This window comes from Vipera berus (assembly GCF_964194415.1).
Source record: "Vipera berus genome assembly, chromosome: Z".
Taxonomy (NCBI): domain Eukaryota; kingdom Metazoa; phylum Chordata; class Lepidosauria; order Squamata; family Viperidae; genus Vipera; species Vipera berus.
Genome location: NC_138205.1, coordinates 76,060,237 through 76,079,464, shown reverse-complemented (window position 1 = coordinate 76,079,464; position 19,228 = coordinate 76,060,237). Strand labels below are relative to the sequence as shown.

Here is a 19,228-nt window from a genome sequence, read left to right as displayed (position 1 = left end):
AATTTGGGAGCTTTCTATATCATTCCACGTGCTTTGAGGTGCTGTTGTAAGTTTCTGTTTAAATAATCCAATATTCTGTGATATAAACTTTGCCTGAGGTATGGACTGCAGAATTCATAGCTGGATTTGAGTCATAATAATATGTCAGCTACTTCAGTCAAGTATCTCAATCAAGTTTTTTTAAAGAAAAAAATGTCATGTGTTAGTATAAATAGGCTCATTTGGTATTATTTTCAGTGCTCTTCTGAACTGTGCTCATGCATTCACTCATATGGTTCTGTAGCACGGTGGCTATGATACCTGATAGGACTTTTCATCTTGTGGGGAGGCATATTGGCTAATTTTGGCTGGTGCTGTTTCCTTGTCTTTCATGACCAGCACTGTCCTTCCTTATATTAGCCAGTTTGGGTGGGAGCCTGCTACTACTAGCTGGTTTATTTGCGTACTAGGCATTTATATACTGTTATTATCCTATGAGGCAACTGGATTTTCTTGTTTTTCTTTGAAGATGTTTTGCTTCTCATTCAAGAAGCTTCTTTAGCTCTGACTAAACATAGTGGGGAGTGGAAGGATTTATATTCCTTGTAGACAGCTGGTCATTTGCATTCTTTTAGACAGTTGTTGAGGCCACCTGGAGATTTATCTGGGTCTTCAGGGTCACCTGAGTAGTGCAAATGGATATGGAGCCTTCTTGGAACTGCTGAAAGGACTGTGTTGTAGACTGGAGATAGATGACGCCGTATCCCTCCTCCTCTGTTGAGGGATGTCTGCTATTGTGATGATGACTAGTTTCTATTCTGTGAGATTGTTGTAGTCTTCTCTTTGGTCCTTATATTGATATTACGTGTCTTCTTTTTCTCTCAAATGTTCTTCCAGTAATGTTCAATCTCTGTTGCAGTTGGGAGTAAATTTTGGGTGGTTCTTTGGAGAACAGGACATTTATCTTCTTGGCCTCTGTTTATCTAATGTATCTCCTTAGCCTTCTAGCCAGTGCTGTGAGTCTTTGTTTAGCAATCTCTAGGACAGTGATGGAGAATCTTTTAGGGACCCAGTTCCCAAACTGCAATCCAAAACCCACTTATTTATTGCTGGGTGCCAGGTGGGCGTGGCCCACTGGGTGGGTGTGGCCCACTGGGTGAGCGTGGCTGCGGTATTCGAGTACCACCAGTCATCTAGCAAGGTGTCAAAAACTTGACCAAAAAAAGGGAAAAAGTGATAAAGTACAGGTAGTCCTCGACTTACAACAATTCACTTAGTGACTGTTCAAAGTTACAACAGCACTGAAAAAGTGACATGGTCATTTTTCACACTTATGACTGTTGCAGCATCCCCAGGGTCATGTGATTTATATTCAGATGCTTGGCAACTGATTCTTACTTATGATGGTCAGTGTCCCGGGGTCATGTGATCACCTTTTGAAACTTTTTGACAAGTGAAGTCAATGGCTGGAAGGAGGCATGGCCAGCTCAACATCACTCAGGTTGTGGGGTACCTCTGGGGTGTGTGGGTGGGGCTGTGGGGGGGATCTGTGGGTCTCTGGTGGAAGGGGTGGGACTGCGGTGGGCACCTTCCCTCCCTCCCATTGTCCATTCCTTCCTTCCTTCCTTCCTTCCTTCCTTCCTTCCTTCCTTCCTTCCTTCCTCCCTCCCTCCCTCCCTCCCTCCCTCCCTCCATGCCCAGGAAGGGACAAGGGAAGGGGGACAGACTGCCAGCGCAGCTGGTGGCTGTGCTGCCAGTGGACTTGGCTTGAAAGGCCACTGTAAATTGCTGGACAAGAGCCGCACAGCCATGAGAGCAGAGTGGTAGGAAAATACTTGTAATGATCGAGGGAGAAAAACAGGCATCTCCTGATGGGTGAAGCTCTCACCCACTTCACACACCCATGGACTCCAGGGGAGGGGATGCCGCAAGCAGCATGAGAGTCCACATTACCTGCACTACACTGCCCAGACCCCAACCTGGTTTTGGCAGGCAGTGGTGTATTCTTCTCACTGCACACAGCAGATAGGCCAGGCGAGGTGAACAGGCGACATGCTGAACCTGCCTGGGCATGCACAGAGACGGCGGTGAGCGCATGTGCCTGGTGCCTGGCACCATGGGTGATTGTTTTGCAACACAGGCTGACTGCATTCTGAGTGCTTCCCTTTCACCCAGGACGCCAGGCACCAGGTGCATGCGCTCGCCAACACCTCTATGAATTAATTCCATTATCTATCCATCTGTTTATCTGTCCATCCATCATCTATCCATCCATCTAGGAAAATGTCTCTGTATTTTCCTGGATTAAGTAATATGGAAGGAAGGAGGACTGTCCAGCACATGGAGGAAATCCCTTCCCTCTCTTGACTATTATTAAAGAAGGAACAGAGGTATGATTCTTAGATTACGTTTCCCATGTTCTGATGCTCAGATTCACATGCTTCAGATGAGATAATAAAATTGTATCTTATGTGACTAGTCCAATCCCTGTCTGAATGTTGCTCTAAGCAAAACAACATTCTCACATAAAAAAATAGAAATGTTTATGGGTAGTCTTCTTCATAATATGCTGGCTTTCTAAGTGCAAGATCCCATCTTTCATGAAAAAGCAATCATTCAACCTCATATGTCTCTCACTTGTAGTTTGAAGTAGTATACCCTACCAACAAAATTACTACTATTTCTGCTATATTATTTTAAGAATAGCCTCTATAGTACAAGTTACAGGATATGAATATAATAGCTCCTTTTTTCAAGTATCTCCTAGCAACGAATATCAAAGTAATGCTGCCTTTAATACAAAAAATAATATTATAACCATCACACTATACAACTATAGACACCATTTCCTTCTATGTTATTCTCTTCTCCTTTAAAAACAGGTTGGTCACCACCTGGTGATAGTGAATCCCACTGTTTAACTATGTTCTAGGAAGAAGCTGTTATTTCATCTGTCCTGAATTCCATGTCTTTCAGTTCAGTAAATGATGCTGATTATCGTGTTTAGAGAGTTTAGAGAAATACCTTATCATCTGTCATCATTATAATTTTGTATGCTACAACCCTCATTTATTTGCTTTTTATCAAGATGTTCCAAATGTTACAATCTTTTTCACAGAAAAATTCCTCCAGACAGACTAAACCAAACTCTGCACTGAAAATCAAAAACCTTTCCCTTTTGATGACTATTCTTTTTATTTAAAAAACACTCAATCTATCAGCCTGTTTAATTGTGGCTGCAGGCCTCTTTCGGATCCACAGTGAAATACGAAGTTAGAATACTATGACAAATCATGCATTTATCTATCACAATTGTCTCTCCATGACTGAAATAATTATTATTCTATCTGAAAAGTGAGAGAAAGATGTATGTAAAGTCATATGAAGAGTTGTATAGCCTTTCAAATAACCATGTATAGGAGGGAAGGGGCAAGAAGGTAAACTGAAATTATGCAAAAATGATGATCAGTATTTGATAATGTCATGATGTAAATCCTGCCCTCATGTATTTGTGTTCTGATTTGTACTGACATTTGATTCAAAGGCATAAGGTTTTTTTTCTTTTCAGCATCATAATATATGCTGTTTATTCACCTTTCCTTCCTTGCTGCTCTTTCATAGATGTCCATGCTTTGAAAATCATTTAGAATATGCAAAATAATATCACAGAAGGGCTTTAAATTATTCTTTATTTTTGAAGCTAAGTTACATTTCTGCCACCCTCCCTATTTACAGAAAAGATGAATATACTGGCTGCTTGCTGGAACAATTACCACAAGAAAAAAGCAACATATTTATTCACTCTTTAAAGTGGTACATATGAATTTATGCTTCGGTTTGCCTTTGTTGTTGTTTTTAAATGAGTTGCAAAGTGGCCACAGAATTATAGTAAGATTCTACATGCATGCAGTCTAACTAATCACTTTCTATCCCTTCATATTTTTTATTCTTCATCCATACAGAATCATACTTAAAAGAAATTATTGTGGAACTAAAGATATTTCATGGAGGCTTGGGCCTCTTCAAAACTATCAATCTAAATGCAGAGAGGTAGAGTGGTAAATTTCCCACTTTAGCCTAGTCTGACAGTTCCAAAGTTTTATTGTCTATTTCAAAAACTATTACCAATATCCCACTAAATGTAATTTTGCATGTTTCAAAGCTTTTAGTTTTATTGACTGTATTGTCCTAATAGATGTTTTAATATATCAAATTAGCCTAATACTGGTACAGACTACGGATACTGGGATGAATGTACTAATTGGAGTCACTTGCAGAGAATTTTTCTCTTCAGAAATGTTCAGAAAACACATATTTCTGTTTATATGCACTAGCACACAAATTCACAGCATATTGTTCACACAAATTTGTGCAAATACATTTTTTGTTTGAAAATCAGTATCTTAAGTTTCCCTTAAGGAAAACAAATCTAAATACTGCTAGTACTGTAAGCTTCAAGCCATTCTACGAAATGAATCCCAACAGGACAAACTCTTTATATTTCTGTTATTGCATTGCATTTGTTACCTGTGGGGATATCTGGAACAGTTTCAGAGAGAGATTTGTCATCATAGATGCACAGTGGGTTTAAAAAGAATCTGCAGACTGAGATGAAATGTCTTTTAAACACTGTTTTTTTCTTCTTAAATGTACAATATGAAATGCACATTTTGTTAAGTATCATACCAGCTTCTCCAAAGGGAAGCACATTTTTCTCTGGTGAATCCTATAACTTTTATTACCGTATGTTATATTCTCCTCTTTAAAAAAGAGGGGGGGGAATCATATATTTAGTATGAATTCTGTTTTTCTGATTTTTGGCAGTCTGACCTAAAATCTTAGCCCAATGCAAGGCTAAAGTTAGGTCCCTATTTTTATGTTTAATAACATCTATAATTGGCCAGAAGACGTTGGAGTGCAATTTACATTAGAAGAAAGGAAAAGTGAACAATAGGTTTTTTTTCCTCCCTCTGAGTGAAAAACTACAAAAATGTCAGTGGTGCAAATCCAGGGCTTTTTTTCTCCTAGAACGCTCAGAACGGAGTTCCGGCACCTTTTTTGGATGGAACCTTGTAGGGTAAGCAAGGCAGGTTGTATGACATGTGTGAGTTCCGGCACCTTTTTCTTTTACAAAAAAAGCACTGTGCAAATCAACATAGATTTTCAGGAATTCCTATCAAAACCTATTGGGATTTATTCCTACTGAACACAGTGGGTCCATAGAATGACCTGGATAACTTTCTTATACTGGACTTACAAAAGAGATGTGTTAAAGTTGTGAAGAACTTTGTGGGAAGGGAAAAAATGACAAGAAATCAAATTCCAGGACTTTATATGAGAGGATTCAGGGTCAAGATTATTAAAAGTAAAGGGAATATATCTGATCAAAGCTAAAATAGATATATTGTTATTCCTCATAATCCTTAATAAATTTTTGCTGGCCAGGGCTGAATTATGAGGCTTTAAACATTTGCATATATGAGATGAGATACGGGGAAAAAGAGATCACGAGTTCCAAGGATTAAAGCACAGAATTAATTCAAGTCCAGTAGTAAGTAAGCAAGATGCCAAAGCTTCTTACACATTATAATTTTAGGTTCAGTGGATGGCTGGTACATGGTGGAAATAAGGCTTGGATAATTTTTCATTACTTTTCTTAAATTGTTTCAAGCCTGAAGGAATGCAGAAATCATAGTAGTCTTGCAGGTAACATCACAAGGGTGTGTAGAACTGATTTTTTTTATTTTCCTTTCAAGGCCCAGTGGACATAGGCAATCCAAACCTGTATTTTACTTTAGATAATAAGGCATCCTGACTGCTCTGGGAATAGAATGCCAGGATTTAAATCAATGTTGTAATATAAATAGCAATAATTCTGCTCTCAAAACTGCCCTTTTACTGCTGAATTTTTCAAATATAAGTTATTCAGCCAACCATTTATACATATAGCTCAATGGCAGAGTGCATATCCAATCTCTGGAATCCCTACTGTAATGTGATGCTGCAGGATAGAAAAGTCTTGTGACTAAAATCCTGAATTCCAGCTGCCAGCCAGAATAGGCAATACTAGGGCAGAAAGACAGTACCCTAATCTGATCAGAGTTATCAAAGTTATGTTTACTGCATAAAAATCTGTAGGAAATCCCCAGGCGGTGATGATTACAGGAAACTGTATGGCAGGAAATTGAGAAAGCCTTCATATTCCCATTGGATTGAGTGAGAAAATAGTGCTGCACAAGAGTTACTGTCCTGAAACAGATTTCATTTATATCAGTGGATTTGTCTATTTAAATGATGAGGATCTGGAGCTGGTATTCTCCCTTTTATCAGCCAGGTCCCATTGCTAAATCTGCAGATTAAACTTTACCAATGCTACAAAGTATATGGCAAAAATATTTCAGGGAAGCATTTCTGTAAATATCTTTATTGTAAATGAGAGTGAAGACTAGATCTGCATTTTTCATTCTATTTTGTTCTATTCGTGCAAAGTCCTTGCTTAACTTTCATTTGTTCAGTGACCACTCTAAGTTATGATGGATTAAACAAATAGATTTTTGACAGGTAGTGTTGGCTGCTGCAGCACTCCATGGTCACATGAACAACTTCAGGCCAACTTGGGCTCGCTTATATTTACAGCTAGCTCTGCCACCTAGTCCTGCTTGCCATTATGCCCACTGCACCACATGCTACTACTATAGCATCTTGAACCTTACTTCTCACTACATTCTTTAGCACTGGTAAAGCCATGAGAACTCTCACAGGCCTGCCAGGCCCTTGCAATATGTCATACATTTCTTGTTTTTAAAGGGTAAAGATGGCAGAAGAGACTATGAGCTCTAGTCCCACTTAAGCATGAAAAGCCAGCTGATTGGATTTGGGTCAGTCACTCTGTCTCAGTCCAGCTTATCTCACAGACTTGTTGTGGGGGAAAATAGGAGCAGGAAGGAGCTTTAGATATGTTCACTACCTTGAATTATTTATAAAAATAATAAAGGTTGGGTTAAAAAAATAATTTATTTTTTTAAATCTATTTGCATATGTGCAATTCTGCTTTCTCATGTATTTGAGATGCAATTATTTGCAGGTAAAAGTTTTTGCAGACTCACTTCATCCTATGAAAAAATAAAATGGATTCCACTCACTTAGAATAAGACTGGAAGTTTTGCAGTGCAGGGAAGTTGAATCTCATTTGAATTTGTATGCCATGTCAGTTGGTGAGTGCATGGAAACTATTGATTCTATCTGTGCCTTTGACAGGGACAAATGCTAAACATGGATTACGCTGTAAGGCATGCAAACTGAGCATTCACCACAAATGTGCAGAGAGCACTGGACAGCAACGGTGCATGGGCAAATTGGTAAGCCACTATAACTTTTGAATAAACCTGCAAATAAGGCTCAGTAAGAGATATTGGTCCAACAGATCCTTCCAACCTTCCTGATTTAACTGAGTTAAAGAAATATACTTGCATTATTAAAAGAAATCATTCCCAGTTTCTTTATGTTTACGTAGCATATGTGCCTATAGGCAAAGATAATACTGAGTTTATTTTGTACATTCCTTTTTCTGCAAGGACTGTATTGCTGACTTCTACAATCTTCTGGGTCCCTCTTGCTGTGCCTTTGACTATTTCCATTCTTTCCTTAGCTTGCAAGCAATGGCAAGACTGAAGAAGTGAAGCAGTATGCTCTTCTTGTCTTACACTCTGCTTTTCGACAGTTTGCAGCTCTCCAAATCCACAAATTTGTGAAAGGGAAAATAAGCAGGCAGTAAACCAAGTAGGAGGATCAATTGAGGCTTCCTTGACCAAGGGCCACCCAAATTCTGGACAGTGCCCTAGGTTCAGCAGCAAAGCAAATTTGGTTTCCTGGTTTCCTTCTGAATCAGAGCTATTAGTCCTATTAGTTCCTCTCCAGGAAGGCTTCATCTCAGCTTCTCTGAATTAATCTTTTCTCAGTGTTGCTCTACAAATGCAGATTACTTTCATGGTTGTGGGGGGGAAATGCAGCTGCTGTAAGAGTTAGAGCAGATGCTAAGTGAATGGGCTCTGATATGCCTTTTTGCCTTCAAGTTTAAATGTGTGCACCTATTGTTTTTAGTTCTCCTAGTATCATGTCTTCGTTTCCTTTCTATTTCTTTCTAGCCCAAAGGTTTTCGCCGTTACTACAGCAGTCCCCTTCTCATTCAGGAGCAGTTTGGCTGCATCAAAGAAGTCATGCCAATTGGTAAACTCCAATTAAATTTCTGCTTTTTATTGTTTCTCTTTTTCTATTCTATGAACCTTGATGTTCAGTGGCCCATATAAACTTTTATATATTTTCATTGAAGACACTCATTTTCCTTCCTGGGGTTGTGCAAATCTTGTTGAAGAGGGAAACTTCAAGAAAGGAAAAAACACACCAAACAGCAACACTAATTATATGTTACATAAAGTTCATAAACCTGAAAATTCCCATTGCAAAGCAGAAGGTTTGAGGACTGTTAACAGCATAAACAGAAGTGGGATGTGATTCCAAGTTTTTTTTTCTTTAAAAGTCACAGGGATGAGAGATTCTAATGGGGAATTGAGGTCTATAGTCTGATCATATTAAAGTACAGTTGCATTTGATTAGTTGGTCTAGACAACTAAAAGTAAAAAAAATAAGTATAAGTAGATGAATTGTCCATATCTAGCAAAAATAAAAGCAATTAGGCAATTACAATTCAACCAAGTAGCTTCCTGGCTGAATTATAGTTAGAACTTCTGAATTCTAGCCTGAACCTCTTAACTATCTTACTAGGCTGTCTTGTCTTGGAGCATTTCTCCACATCCTCTGCAGTGTGGTTCCCTCCTGTCCTCAGTTTCTGCTGTTACTATTGGGGGACTAAGGAGCAGGAAGATTATTCTGCCCAGAATTTCCCACTTACTCCCAACAAGAGCACAGACTCCCCTTCACTGATTTGATTTCACATACCATCAATGGAGCAACAATGGCATGAAGCAACAATGTCAGCAGCATGCAGCAGATTAGCTGGTTGGCTCTTTGCTGTCTCATTGCTGCCATGGATTCAAAAGGCCAGTAATGGCAGGCCAAAAAGGAAAGGCAAGTATTATGCTGTTGAGCGGTGGTAGAAATTACCAGCAGAAATAGGAATCTTTTGAAATACTTTCTGCAAAACCTCTATTCAGGAAGAGAGAGAGAGGGAATGTCGGCTGCTAGATGAACCTCTGTTCTCTTCAACAATCAAAGGAGAAATGGCTGTGGTGGCACAGAAACTTGCAGTAAGATGGGAAGAGTTCTGCTGCAGTGGTCCAAGAGTAGCCCTATTAATCTCTCAGGTTCCTCGACATTCAGCATAGAATCTTTGCGTAAGCGAACTTGCTCCATTTTCTTCTGCAACCTTTTTGATCTAGTCATAAAACAGGATAGCTCTGGTGTGACAACATGTTTTCCACAAACAATAAGCAGTTGATCAAGCATGTTGGATGGTGTCCTGGGGGCTTTGTTCTAAGATCTAACCCTTTGCCAAACATTGCTGCTGTTATTCTTACTGTTTATTGCACAGTCAGTCAGATATTTACACAGGATTTGGCATTTTCATCCACTTACCGAGTCCTTCCCAAGAACCTGGGATGGAAAGATATGGATATTTGATGGTGTTAAAGGTATTGTCACAGGATGTTTTACTGTTCCAAGTAAAACTGCCTTTTGCAATTGATTGGTGGCGATTTTATCAATGCTGATAGTGTTCAAGTGGTGCTCCAATTATTTGGAGATTGCATCCAATGAGCCAATTATTATTGGTCCTACCTTTGTTTTCTTTTTCCACAGTTGTTCTTTTTCTATTTATAGATTTTGTGTTTTGTTGCCTTCTCCAGTTGTTTCTCTTCCTTTCTACCATCTCCATGTACTGCCATGTCCACTAGTCAGACTTCGTTGTCTTTCTTATTGCCAATTAAGAAATGTGGCAGGTACTTGTCTGATTGAATTCTAAAATTTCAGAGCAACTTCTTCATTTTCTATTACTTTGTCTAATTTATGGTTCCACAAGTTCTTCTTTCAGGCAGGTGTTTTTCTTGCAAATATTCCAATGCACCATTGTTGCTACCTTGTCATGCTGTCACTTGCAGTCAGTTTATATTATTATGGTACATGATAATTTTCACGGTATATAGAAAGAACGTGTTCTGCCTTATCTCTCAAATGTACCAATGTTTTGTTTTTCTCCCCTCAGCCTGTGGCAATAAAGTTGACCCTGTGTATGAAACACTTCGCTTTGGAACTTCTTTGGCGCAGAAAACCAAGAAAGGCAGTACTGGAAGTAGCTCGGACTCTCCCAAAAGGAATTCTGTAATTATATCATTTCTTTCTCTCTCCTTTAAAAACTTTCATAATAGGAGCTGGGCTTTTTTATGCCATTTCCTCAATTTTATAATCAACATTTCTATTTTAATATATTGGAAGGGAAAGAACAGCAGATCAAAGAGAGGGCTAAGAATATAAATATTAGAGATAAAGATAGAAGGAGTAGAAATGAGGAAAAAAGTAAAGTATTGAAGGTATATAGACTATATAGAAATATGGGAAAAATTAAAGAAGATGAAGGGTTAAAAGAAGATAGTTGCTGAAATATACAGGACACCAAATAAAACAAAAACAGGCAAATCATTTAAAGTTAAAGTTTAAAATCTTGAGCTGTCTGGGACTGACACAGTGGGGAAAACATCACTTTCCACAAAAAAGCCCAAACTATAGACTTTTCTGAAGCAAATTCCATCTTATTCACAGTCAAATCTATCTGGCATGTCAGACTAAGCAAGCAAACAAAAATATTTTCAATTCTTGTAAGAGAGAGAGAGAAGCAAAAATAGAACTGTTGAGAAACCCGATTTATTCTTTGAGCTAGAATAATAACTAATAATAACTAATAACCTCACCGGAAAAACAGCCAGAATTATTTCTGATAATTATGGAGCAGCCAATAATTTTATAAATGTTTTCATCTACAAATGCACAAAATATCATACACATAGGATTGCAAATATTTGAAAAGCACAGGAAGAGATACCTACAGCATGGTGCTCTCAGCTTGTTATTATCATGCAAAAAGGTTGCTTTTGCAATAGTCTTTGAAGAGACGCGGTGGCTCAGTGGGTTAGGACGCTGAGCTTGTCGATCAGAAGGTCGGCAGTTTGGCGGGTCGAATCCCGAGTGCCGCGTAACAGAGTGAGCGCCTGTTACTCGTCCCAGCTTCTGCCCACCTAGCAGTTCGAAAGCACGTAAAAATGCAAGTAGAAAAATAGGGACCACTATGGTGGGAAGGTAACAGCGTTCCGTGCGCCTTTGGCGTCTAGTCATGCCAGCCACATGACCACGGAGACGTCCTCGGACAAACGCTGGCTCTTCGGCTATGAAACGGAGATGAGCACCGGCCCCTAGAGTCGGAAACGACTAGCACGCATGTGCGGGGGAACCTTTACCTTTTACCTTGAAGAGACCATACGATCTTTAGGGCATCATCTCTTCCGTTCTCTATTAGTATCAGTAGTTCTTAACACAAGAAATGGGACACCTTGTTTTCAGTTACAATTTCAGGAGGAAAGCAATAACAAGATTAGATTATTTAAATATTTATTCTAATTGTTATAATTAGAATCTCTATTTTGCAATAATAACTTCAATTTACCTTTTTGTAACGAATGCCAATCCTGCATACTATATTGGTGTTCTTTAGGATTCCCAACAATTCTCTACATAAGAGAAGATTTACAGTATGATCAGCTCAGAGCAAAACTGGGTAATTCTTTGGGCTCTGCTTTCCAAATATATCATATTTTTCAATCTCTTTGAACCAAATAAAAGTATCCTTGCCAAGCACTAAAATAAAAAAAATATTTAGCTCCATGTTTGTAGAGATAGGCAACCTAGCATCCAAAGAAAGGCAGTGCCAAAGAATGTTCAAACTATTGCACCATTGCACTCATTTCTCATACTAGTAAAGTCATGCTTAAAATCCTACAAGCTAGACTTCAGCAATATGTGGATCGAGAACCACCAGAAGTACAGGCAGGATTTCGAAGAGGCAGAGGAACTAGAGATCAAATTGCCAACATACGCTGGATCATGGAGAAAGCTAGGGAGTTCCAGAAAAACATCTACTTCTGCTTCATTGACTATGCTAAAGCCTTTGATTGTGTGGATCATAACAAACTGTGGCAAGTTCTTAAAGAGATGGGAGTACCAGACCATCTTATTTGTCTCTTGAGAAACCTATATGCGGGTCAAGAAGCAACAGTGAGAACTGGACACGGAACCACTGATTGGTTCAAAATTGGGAAAGGAGTCCGGCAAGGCTGTATACTGTCGCCCTGCCTATTTAACTTATATGCAGAGCACATCATGAGAAAGGCAGGGCTAGATGAATCAAAAGTTGGAATTAAGATTGCTGGAAGAAATATCAACAACCTAAGATACGCAGATGATACCACTCTAATGGCAGAAAGTGAAGAAGAACTAAAGAGCCTCTTGTTGCGGGTGAAGAAGGAGAGTGCAAAACTTGGGTTGAAACTTAACATTGAGAAAACGAAGATCATGGCATCTGGCCCTCTCAATTCCTGGCAAATAGATGGGGAAGAAATGGAGGTAGTGACAGATTTTATTTTCCTGGGCTCCAAGATCACTGCAGATGGGGACTGTAGCCAAGAAATTAAAAGACGCTTGCTCCTGGGAAGGAAAGCCATGGCAAATCTAGACAGCACACTAAAAAGCAGAGACATCACCCTGTCAACAAAAGTGCGTATAGTCAAGGCTATGGTCTTCCCAGTTGCAATGTATGGCAGTGAAAGTTGGACCATAAGAAAGGCTGAGCGCCAAAGAATTGAGGCCTTTGAACTATGGTGCTGGAGAAGACTCCTGCGAGTCCCTTGGACTGCAAGGCGATCAAACCGGTCAGTCCTAGAGGAGATCAATCCTGACTGCTCTTTAGAAGGCCAGATCCTGAAGCTAAAACTCAAATACTTTGGCCACCTAATGAGAAGGAAGGACTCACTGGAGACGAGCCTAATGCTGGGAAAGATCGAGGGCAATAGAAGAAGGGGACGACAGATAATGAGGTGGCTGGATGGAGTCACTGAAGCAGTAGGCGTGAGCTTAAATGGACTCCAGAAGATGGTGGAAGACAGGAAGGCCTGGAGGAATGTTGTCCATAGGGTCGTGATGAGTCGGACACGACTTCGCAGCTAACAACAACAACAACAAAGCATCCTTTAGATGCCCCAAACTCTCATCTTCTTTGTTTTCATCTAACTACAATATAGCTGATGAAATTCATAGCATGGTTTTTAAACCTAATCTGATAACATAAGGCATAGTAGTAGTAGTAGTAGTAGTAGTAGTAGTAGTAGTAGTAGTAATATAATGCATGATTTTCATTCAGAAGCCTTCCATTTCCTGCTTCCCTAATTAGATAAAGTTCCTCTTTTACACAATTTATGCATTGGAAAGCAGCTACCAGTCAATCCTGACAACATTCACTAAAGATATAGTAATATATTGTTCCTAAGCAAGAGCTGACTAAAACACTATTTAGACAGAAAACAGTAGTAAGGTGTAGTCTTACATCTTCTATGCAATATCTGCTCTTCTGTAATTACCATTGTTAAAGCTGTTCCAAACAATCCTCACAGAGGATTTTAGATCTCTTGAAAGCTTATTTTCCTATTAAAATCTATATACTACTAAAACTCTCATCCTCATAATGTAAAATTGGTGAAACAGCACATCATAAGACAACACCTTTTGAACTAAGGTGTATCATATGAACTAATCTAAAGGATGCATCCAAAATCTGGGACTCATAACTCCTATGAAATTGAAATTTGGCAAATTTTGTAAAACATTTTATGTTATAAAAATGATTATGAAATGGTTTATGACATAATACAAAATGCCATAAAACAGTTCCTGTGCTGATGTTTGACTGTGCTATACAATTCAAATATGGACTATGCATCCATCTATGCATGTATCTCTGAATTGTTAAGAATGTTTTAAGCATAGTAGAAGTTCTACCACTGTTGAAGACACTGGGAAATCGGGTAAGGAAATATCTCTGAAATAATAATTTAAGAGGTCATGGTTTGTCTAGTGATGTATCAAACCCAATCACTGCCTTATTTCATAAACAGAAGACTAATTTTTTTCTAATGTTTTGCTCCCTTTCTTTGACTTCTGCAATTCATTCATTATCAGAATCTCCTAAGTGTATTCCATGCCAAATGAGTAAAGTGTTCTCTTAAATAATAAATTACTACTCAAGCACAAAAAAACTTGAACATAATGTCAGCTTGCCTTGAAATTTTGATCAGATGGAGAGTGGGTGTAGGTTTCTAATGCCAACACATTGTGGGATTTACTTTTTATCAAGTCAGGCTGTGAAATACCAGGTGACGCATGAAATGTATAGTTTTTAGTACTACAATCATTTTGGGGGGGAAAACACATGAACTTCAGTTTATTAAAACTTGGAATTTGGAAGTACAGTATATTTAATTAGTTGATTGATTATGTTATTTTTTACATTCTTTCAGATAGTTTATGGCATAAATCTGATTCATTTTTTCCTGCTTTCTCCTCATAACAATGTTGTGCAATAGATAAAAACTAAAAAAGAATTAGTGGTCCATCAATGAATAGGTAATTTAAAAAAATATAGCATACATATATTTGAGTTACTTATAGATCACCTCCATCAAGACTCAAGGCAAATCACAACTCAGTAAATCATAAAATCATGATGACTTCACACCATTATAGTGTCTTTTAATATAACGTATATCAACAATCCACAATCATAAACCAACATAGCAAGACATCCATTAGGCAGCTATTCCCATTTAAGAGACACCTTATAACCCTAAACTCTGTGGAAAAAGACTGTCTTGACTGCCTTTCTAAAGAACCTACCTTGACTGTCCTACTTCTGTTCCATTATTTGAATTAGAAACCCATTAATTATAAACAAATATTATAATACATTAAAAGAATAGGATCATGTTTGCCTGCCAGTTTTTGTAAACATTTTAAAAACATAAGTAAACTTTATTTTTATCTATCTTAATAAATGTATTGTTATTACAATTATTATCAAATTTAATTTCTGCCCATCTTACAGTTCAAAGCAAAATATTTTATTTCATGAGATATCATAGATCATTATCCAATTCATCTCATATGTATTATATTTTATGTATTATATTCATATGTATTATATGAATGTATTATATTTTATGCATTTGATAGACAAGGGAATTCCAAACAGATTTATTTGCTTTCTATAACTAAGTCATTATCAATCATAATACACACACACACACACACACACACACACACACACACACACACAGAGACACACACAGAGACACACACAGAGAGAGAGACAGACACACAGACACAGACACACACAGACATATATATATATATATATATATATATATATATATATATATATATATATATATATATATTCTTTAATTAAGCTAAAAATACGAATCCCGCGCATATTAGTATTAAAACAGAATGCTCAAACATCGCCTCTCCAGCAATTTTTCTCTGACAACATTGGCAGTTGGCCAACGAAAGCTCAGTAGATTAAACTGTTTTGTTTTTTACTTCATCCCGATGTTCGAGCGTTGTGTTTTAATATATATATCCATGTTGGCTTCTGGATATAACTGTTTGCTTCTAGGTGTACACAGATCTGTTGCTTCATTATCTTTTCCATGATCTTTCCAGATATTGATGTCAGGCTGATTGGTCTCTAGTTTCCTGAATCTGTTTTTCTTTCTCTTTTCTGAAGATGGAAACCACACCAACATTTTTCTAGGCTTCTGGTAGTTCCCAGGTACTCCAGGATCTTTGAAAAATATGATTCAATGCAGTGGTGGGATTCAAATGTGTGAACAACCAGTTCTCTGTGTGGATGCTGCTTCTGGAAGTTCATTCTGGGCCTGGGCAACAAAAAAAAGTAGCTAGCGGTTCTGCTGAAGTGGTGCAAAGTGGCTGAATCCCACCACTGGTTCAATGGTTCTGAGATCACATCTGCTGGCTCCTTCAGAACTTTGGCATGTAATCCATCAGATCCTGGTGATTTGGACTCATCTACAGTGGATAAATGTTCTCTTATCATTTTCTTGCTTATTTTAGTTTGAATCCCTATAGTCTATCTTTTATGTTTTATTTTTTGGTAGGTTGGGCTATTTTTTTCGTTTTGTGTGACAACAGATGCAAAGAAAACATTAAGCAATTCTGCTTTCTCCCTGCTACCCCTCACTTTCTTACCATCTTTTCCTACTAGTGAACCGATTGTTTCCTTGACTTTTTTCCTTATTTTTTATATGTTGAAAGAAACTTTTATTATTATTATTTCTGACATTTGTTGCAAGTATTATTTAATTCTGAGCCTAGCTTTCCTGACTTCATCTTTGCAGATTGGGCTGTATGCTGGTATTCTACCTTAATTATATGTCCCTCTTTTCATTTTTTTTTATACAGGTAGTCCTCGAGTTACGAGTGTAATGGAGCCTGCCCATTCCACTCATAACTCAAACTCATGGAGTGAATCTCGTACCTCAAACGAGATCACTCCCTTGCTCATTAAAATGCACACGGCTCGTTAAGCGAACATGAGGTATCTGAGGGTGGGGAAGGCCATGGAGGGCCTAGTGATGGAAGAGGTCCCCAAGGTATTCCCGACCCACTAAGATACTGCATGCTTCCCCCATCCTTCCTGCCATGCTGGACTCACCTGGAAAAGATCTGTCTCCTCTCTTCCACAGTTCCTGCTGCCACCTGGATCTGAGGCTGGGGGACGCTTCTGCAGTCTTCCCATGGCCTGATCCAAGCTCCAGAGGCCTTTTCTAGGCCACTGTCACCTAGATTTGAGGCTCTGGGATGGTTCTGCACCCCCCTGCGGCTTGATTGGGCCTGTAAAAGGACTCAAGAGCCGATTGGGCTGCAGGGGGGGTGCGGAAGCATTCACTGGCCACAGATCCAGGCAGCAGCAGCCTGGAAAAAACTTCTGGAGCCCAAATTGGGCAGTGAGGGGGGCACAGAAGCATTCACTGACTACAGATCCGGGCAGCAGCAGCCTGGAAAAGGCCTCCAGAGCCTGGATCAGGATGTGGGGGGGGGGGCACAGAAGCGTTCACTGGCCTCAGATCCAGGCGGCTGCAGTGGCCTGAAAAGGCCTCCATAGCCCAGATCAGGCTGTGGGAAGGACACAGAAGTGTTTCCTGGCCTCAGATCCATGCTGCAATGGCCTGGAAAAGGCCTCTGGAGCCCCAGTCCAGCCTCCAGAGACACATGAAAGCTTCCCCTGCTTTAGTTCCATTCTCTATTGCAGAGAACAGAGGCCTAAAGTACCATGAGATCACATGACATCAGTAGTGTGAGATCTCGCCCCACTGATCTTGCATGATCTTGCATTACTTTAGGCCTCCATTCTCTGAACGCATCAAAGGCCTGGAGCAGCCAAGAAAGCAAAGGATCTTGATCTTCACAGAGTGAGTATTGAAGGCCTAGTTCCTACAGAGACCCAGTGTTGGGGTGGGAAGGGAGGGAATAACCAAGGTGAATGTTGCAGATCCATTGCAGTCACTCATAAGGGCGAACAACTGCTGTGGTGGTGCAATATTCGTAATTTTGGGACTTGCTCATAAGCACTAGGGAGCGCTCATCATGTAACTTTGAACAACCGTTAAGTGAATGCTCATAACTCGGGGATTACCTATACTTATTCTTTTTTCTGTTAGTTTATCAGAGTTCTTTGTGCAACCATACTGATTTCTTCATGAATTTTTTATTTTTATTTTTCAATGGTATTGTGTTACACTCGGCTTTTATAATATTTTTCAATTTCCTAAAATTCTTGGTTGTTTTCCCCTTTAAGATTTTCATCGATAGAATCCTTGCCAAGCTTTCTCTGAGTTTGTTTAAATCAGCTCTTTGAAAGTTCAAGATGCTGGTTCGATTATATTCTATTACTGAATATAATCAGTATTATACTGAATTCTAATATGACATGGTCACTCTCCCCTAACGTTCCTGCAACTTCAACCCCCTCTTTCATTTCTTCTGTATTAGTAAGAATTAAGCCCAGTATAGCTGTCCCTCTAGTGTCTTCCTCAAACTTTGACAAATTTGTCAGCTAGGTTGGTCAGGAACCTGTTCAACCTCCCACTTGATGCAGAGTTTGTCTCCCAGTTGATGTCAGGTAGTTAAAGTCCCCCCTTATTACTATGGTGTATGTCTTACATATATTTGTTAACTGATTAGCAAAAGGTTCATCTATTTCTTCTGCTTGGTTGGGTGGCTTGTATTCATTATGTCATTCTTTTTTCTTTTTATATTAACCCATATACGTTCTAGAAGGCTTTTATCCGTGGTTTTATGCATTTCTGTAGAAATGTAGTGATCTCCTACATATAATTCAACTTTGCCTCCTCTTTTGTTACATCTGTTTCTTTTGAACAGTTTATCTCTTTCCATCAGTACTTTCCAGTTGTGAGTTTCAGTCCCACCAAGTTTCAGTAATGGCAATAATATCTTACTTGCCCTCATATATTAGTACTTCAAGCTCTCCCTGTTTGTTCCCCAATCCTTAAGCATTAGTGTATAGGCATCTGAGTCCTTTATGGCTGACCTACATCTCCTAATTTGTATCTGAGTTTCTCTTTTTTTCCCCAACACTCTCTACCTCGTTTGATTTGTTGTATTGGTGTTTATGTTTGGAATTAGGACCTAAAGATCCTAAAGATTGGTCACTGTCCCCTCCCCCGCCCAGTTTTAGTTTAAAGCTCTTTGGATAAGCTGAGCCAGTCATTTTCCAAATACATTCTTCCAGATTCTTGTGAGGTGCTGGCTTCCCCATTGTCTTTCTCCCTGCAGTCTTCCCACAAGTAAAGTAAATGGAGAAACCAGTAGGAATTTTGGAAGGAAGGAAGGAAGGAAGGAAGGAAGGAAGGAAGGAAGGAAGGAAGGAAGGAAGGAAGGAAGGAAGGAAGGAAGGAAGGAAGGAAGGAAGGAAGGAAGGAAGGAACAAAGGAAGGAAGATTTCTGATACTCTTTGCTAGTTTCCCACAAGGAAACTCACTGGGGAAGGCAGCAAGGAATCAGAAGTCTCTCCCACTCCCTCTGCTTGTCATTCTGTAGTTCTACTCAACCTGTGGTCATTCTGCTTCTCTGTTTCAGTAAGAAATGTCTCTGAAAG

At 39.0% G+C, this 19,228-nt stretch overlaps 1 protein-coding gene across 2 annotated transcripts in view; it reads left to right on the top strand.

The window, feature by feature from the left end:
* STAC (SH3 and cysteine rich domain) overlaps window positions 1–19,228 on the top strand; it is a gene marked incomplete at its 5' end in the record, with an annotated part of 80,859 nt that overhangs the window by 41,531 nt on the left and 20,100 nt on the right. For both annotated transcript variants that reach the window (XM_081345711.1, XM_081345710.1), the window contains 3 exons: window positions 7,237–7,337; window positions 8,124–8,205; window positions 10,196–10,311. In XM_081345711.1, the coding sequence (XP_081201837.1) occupies window positions 7,237–7,337; window positions 8,124–8,205; window positions 10,196–10,311 (299 nt within the window). The remainder of the gene's footprint in view (window positions 1–7,236; window positions 7,338–8,123; window positions 8,206–10,195; window positions 10,312–19,228) is intronic.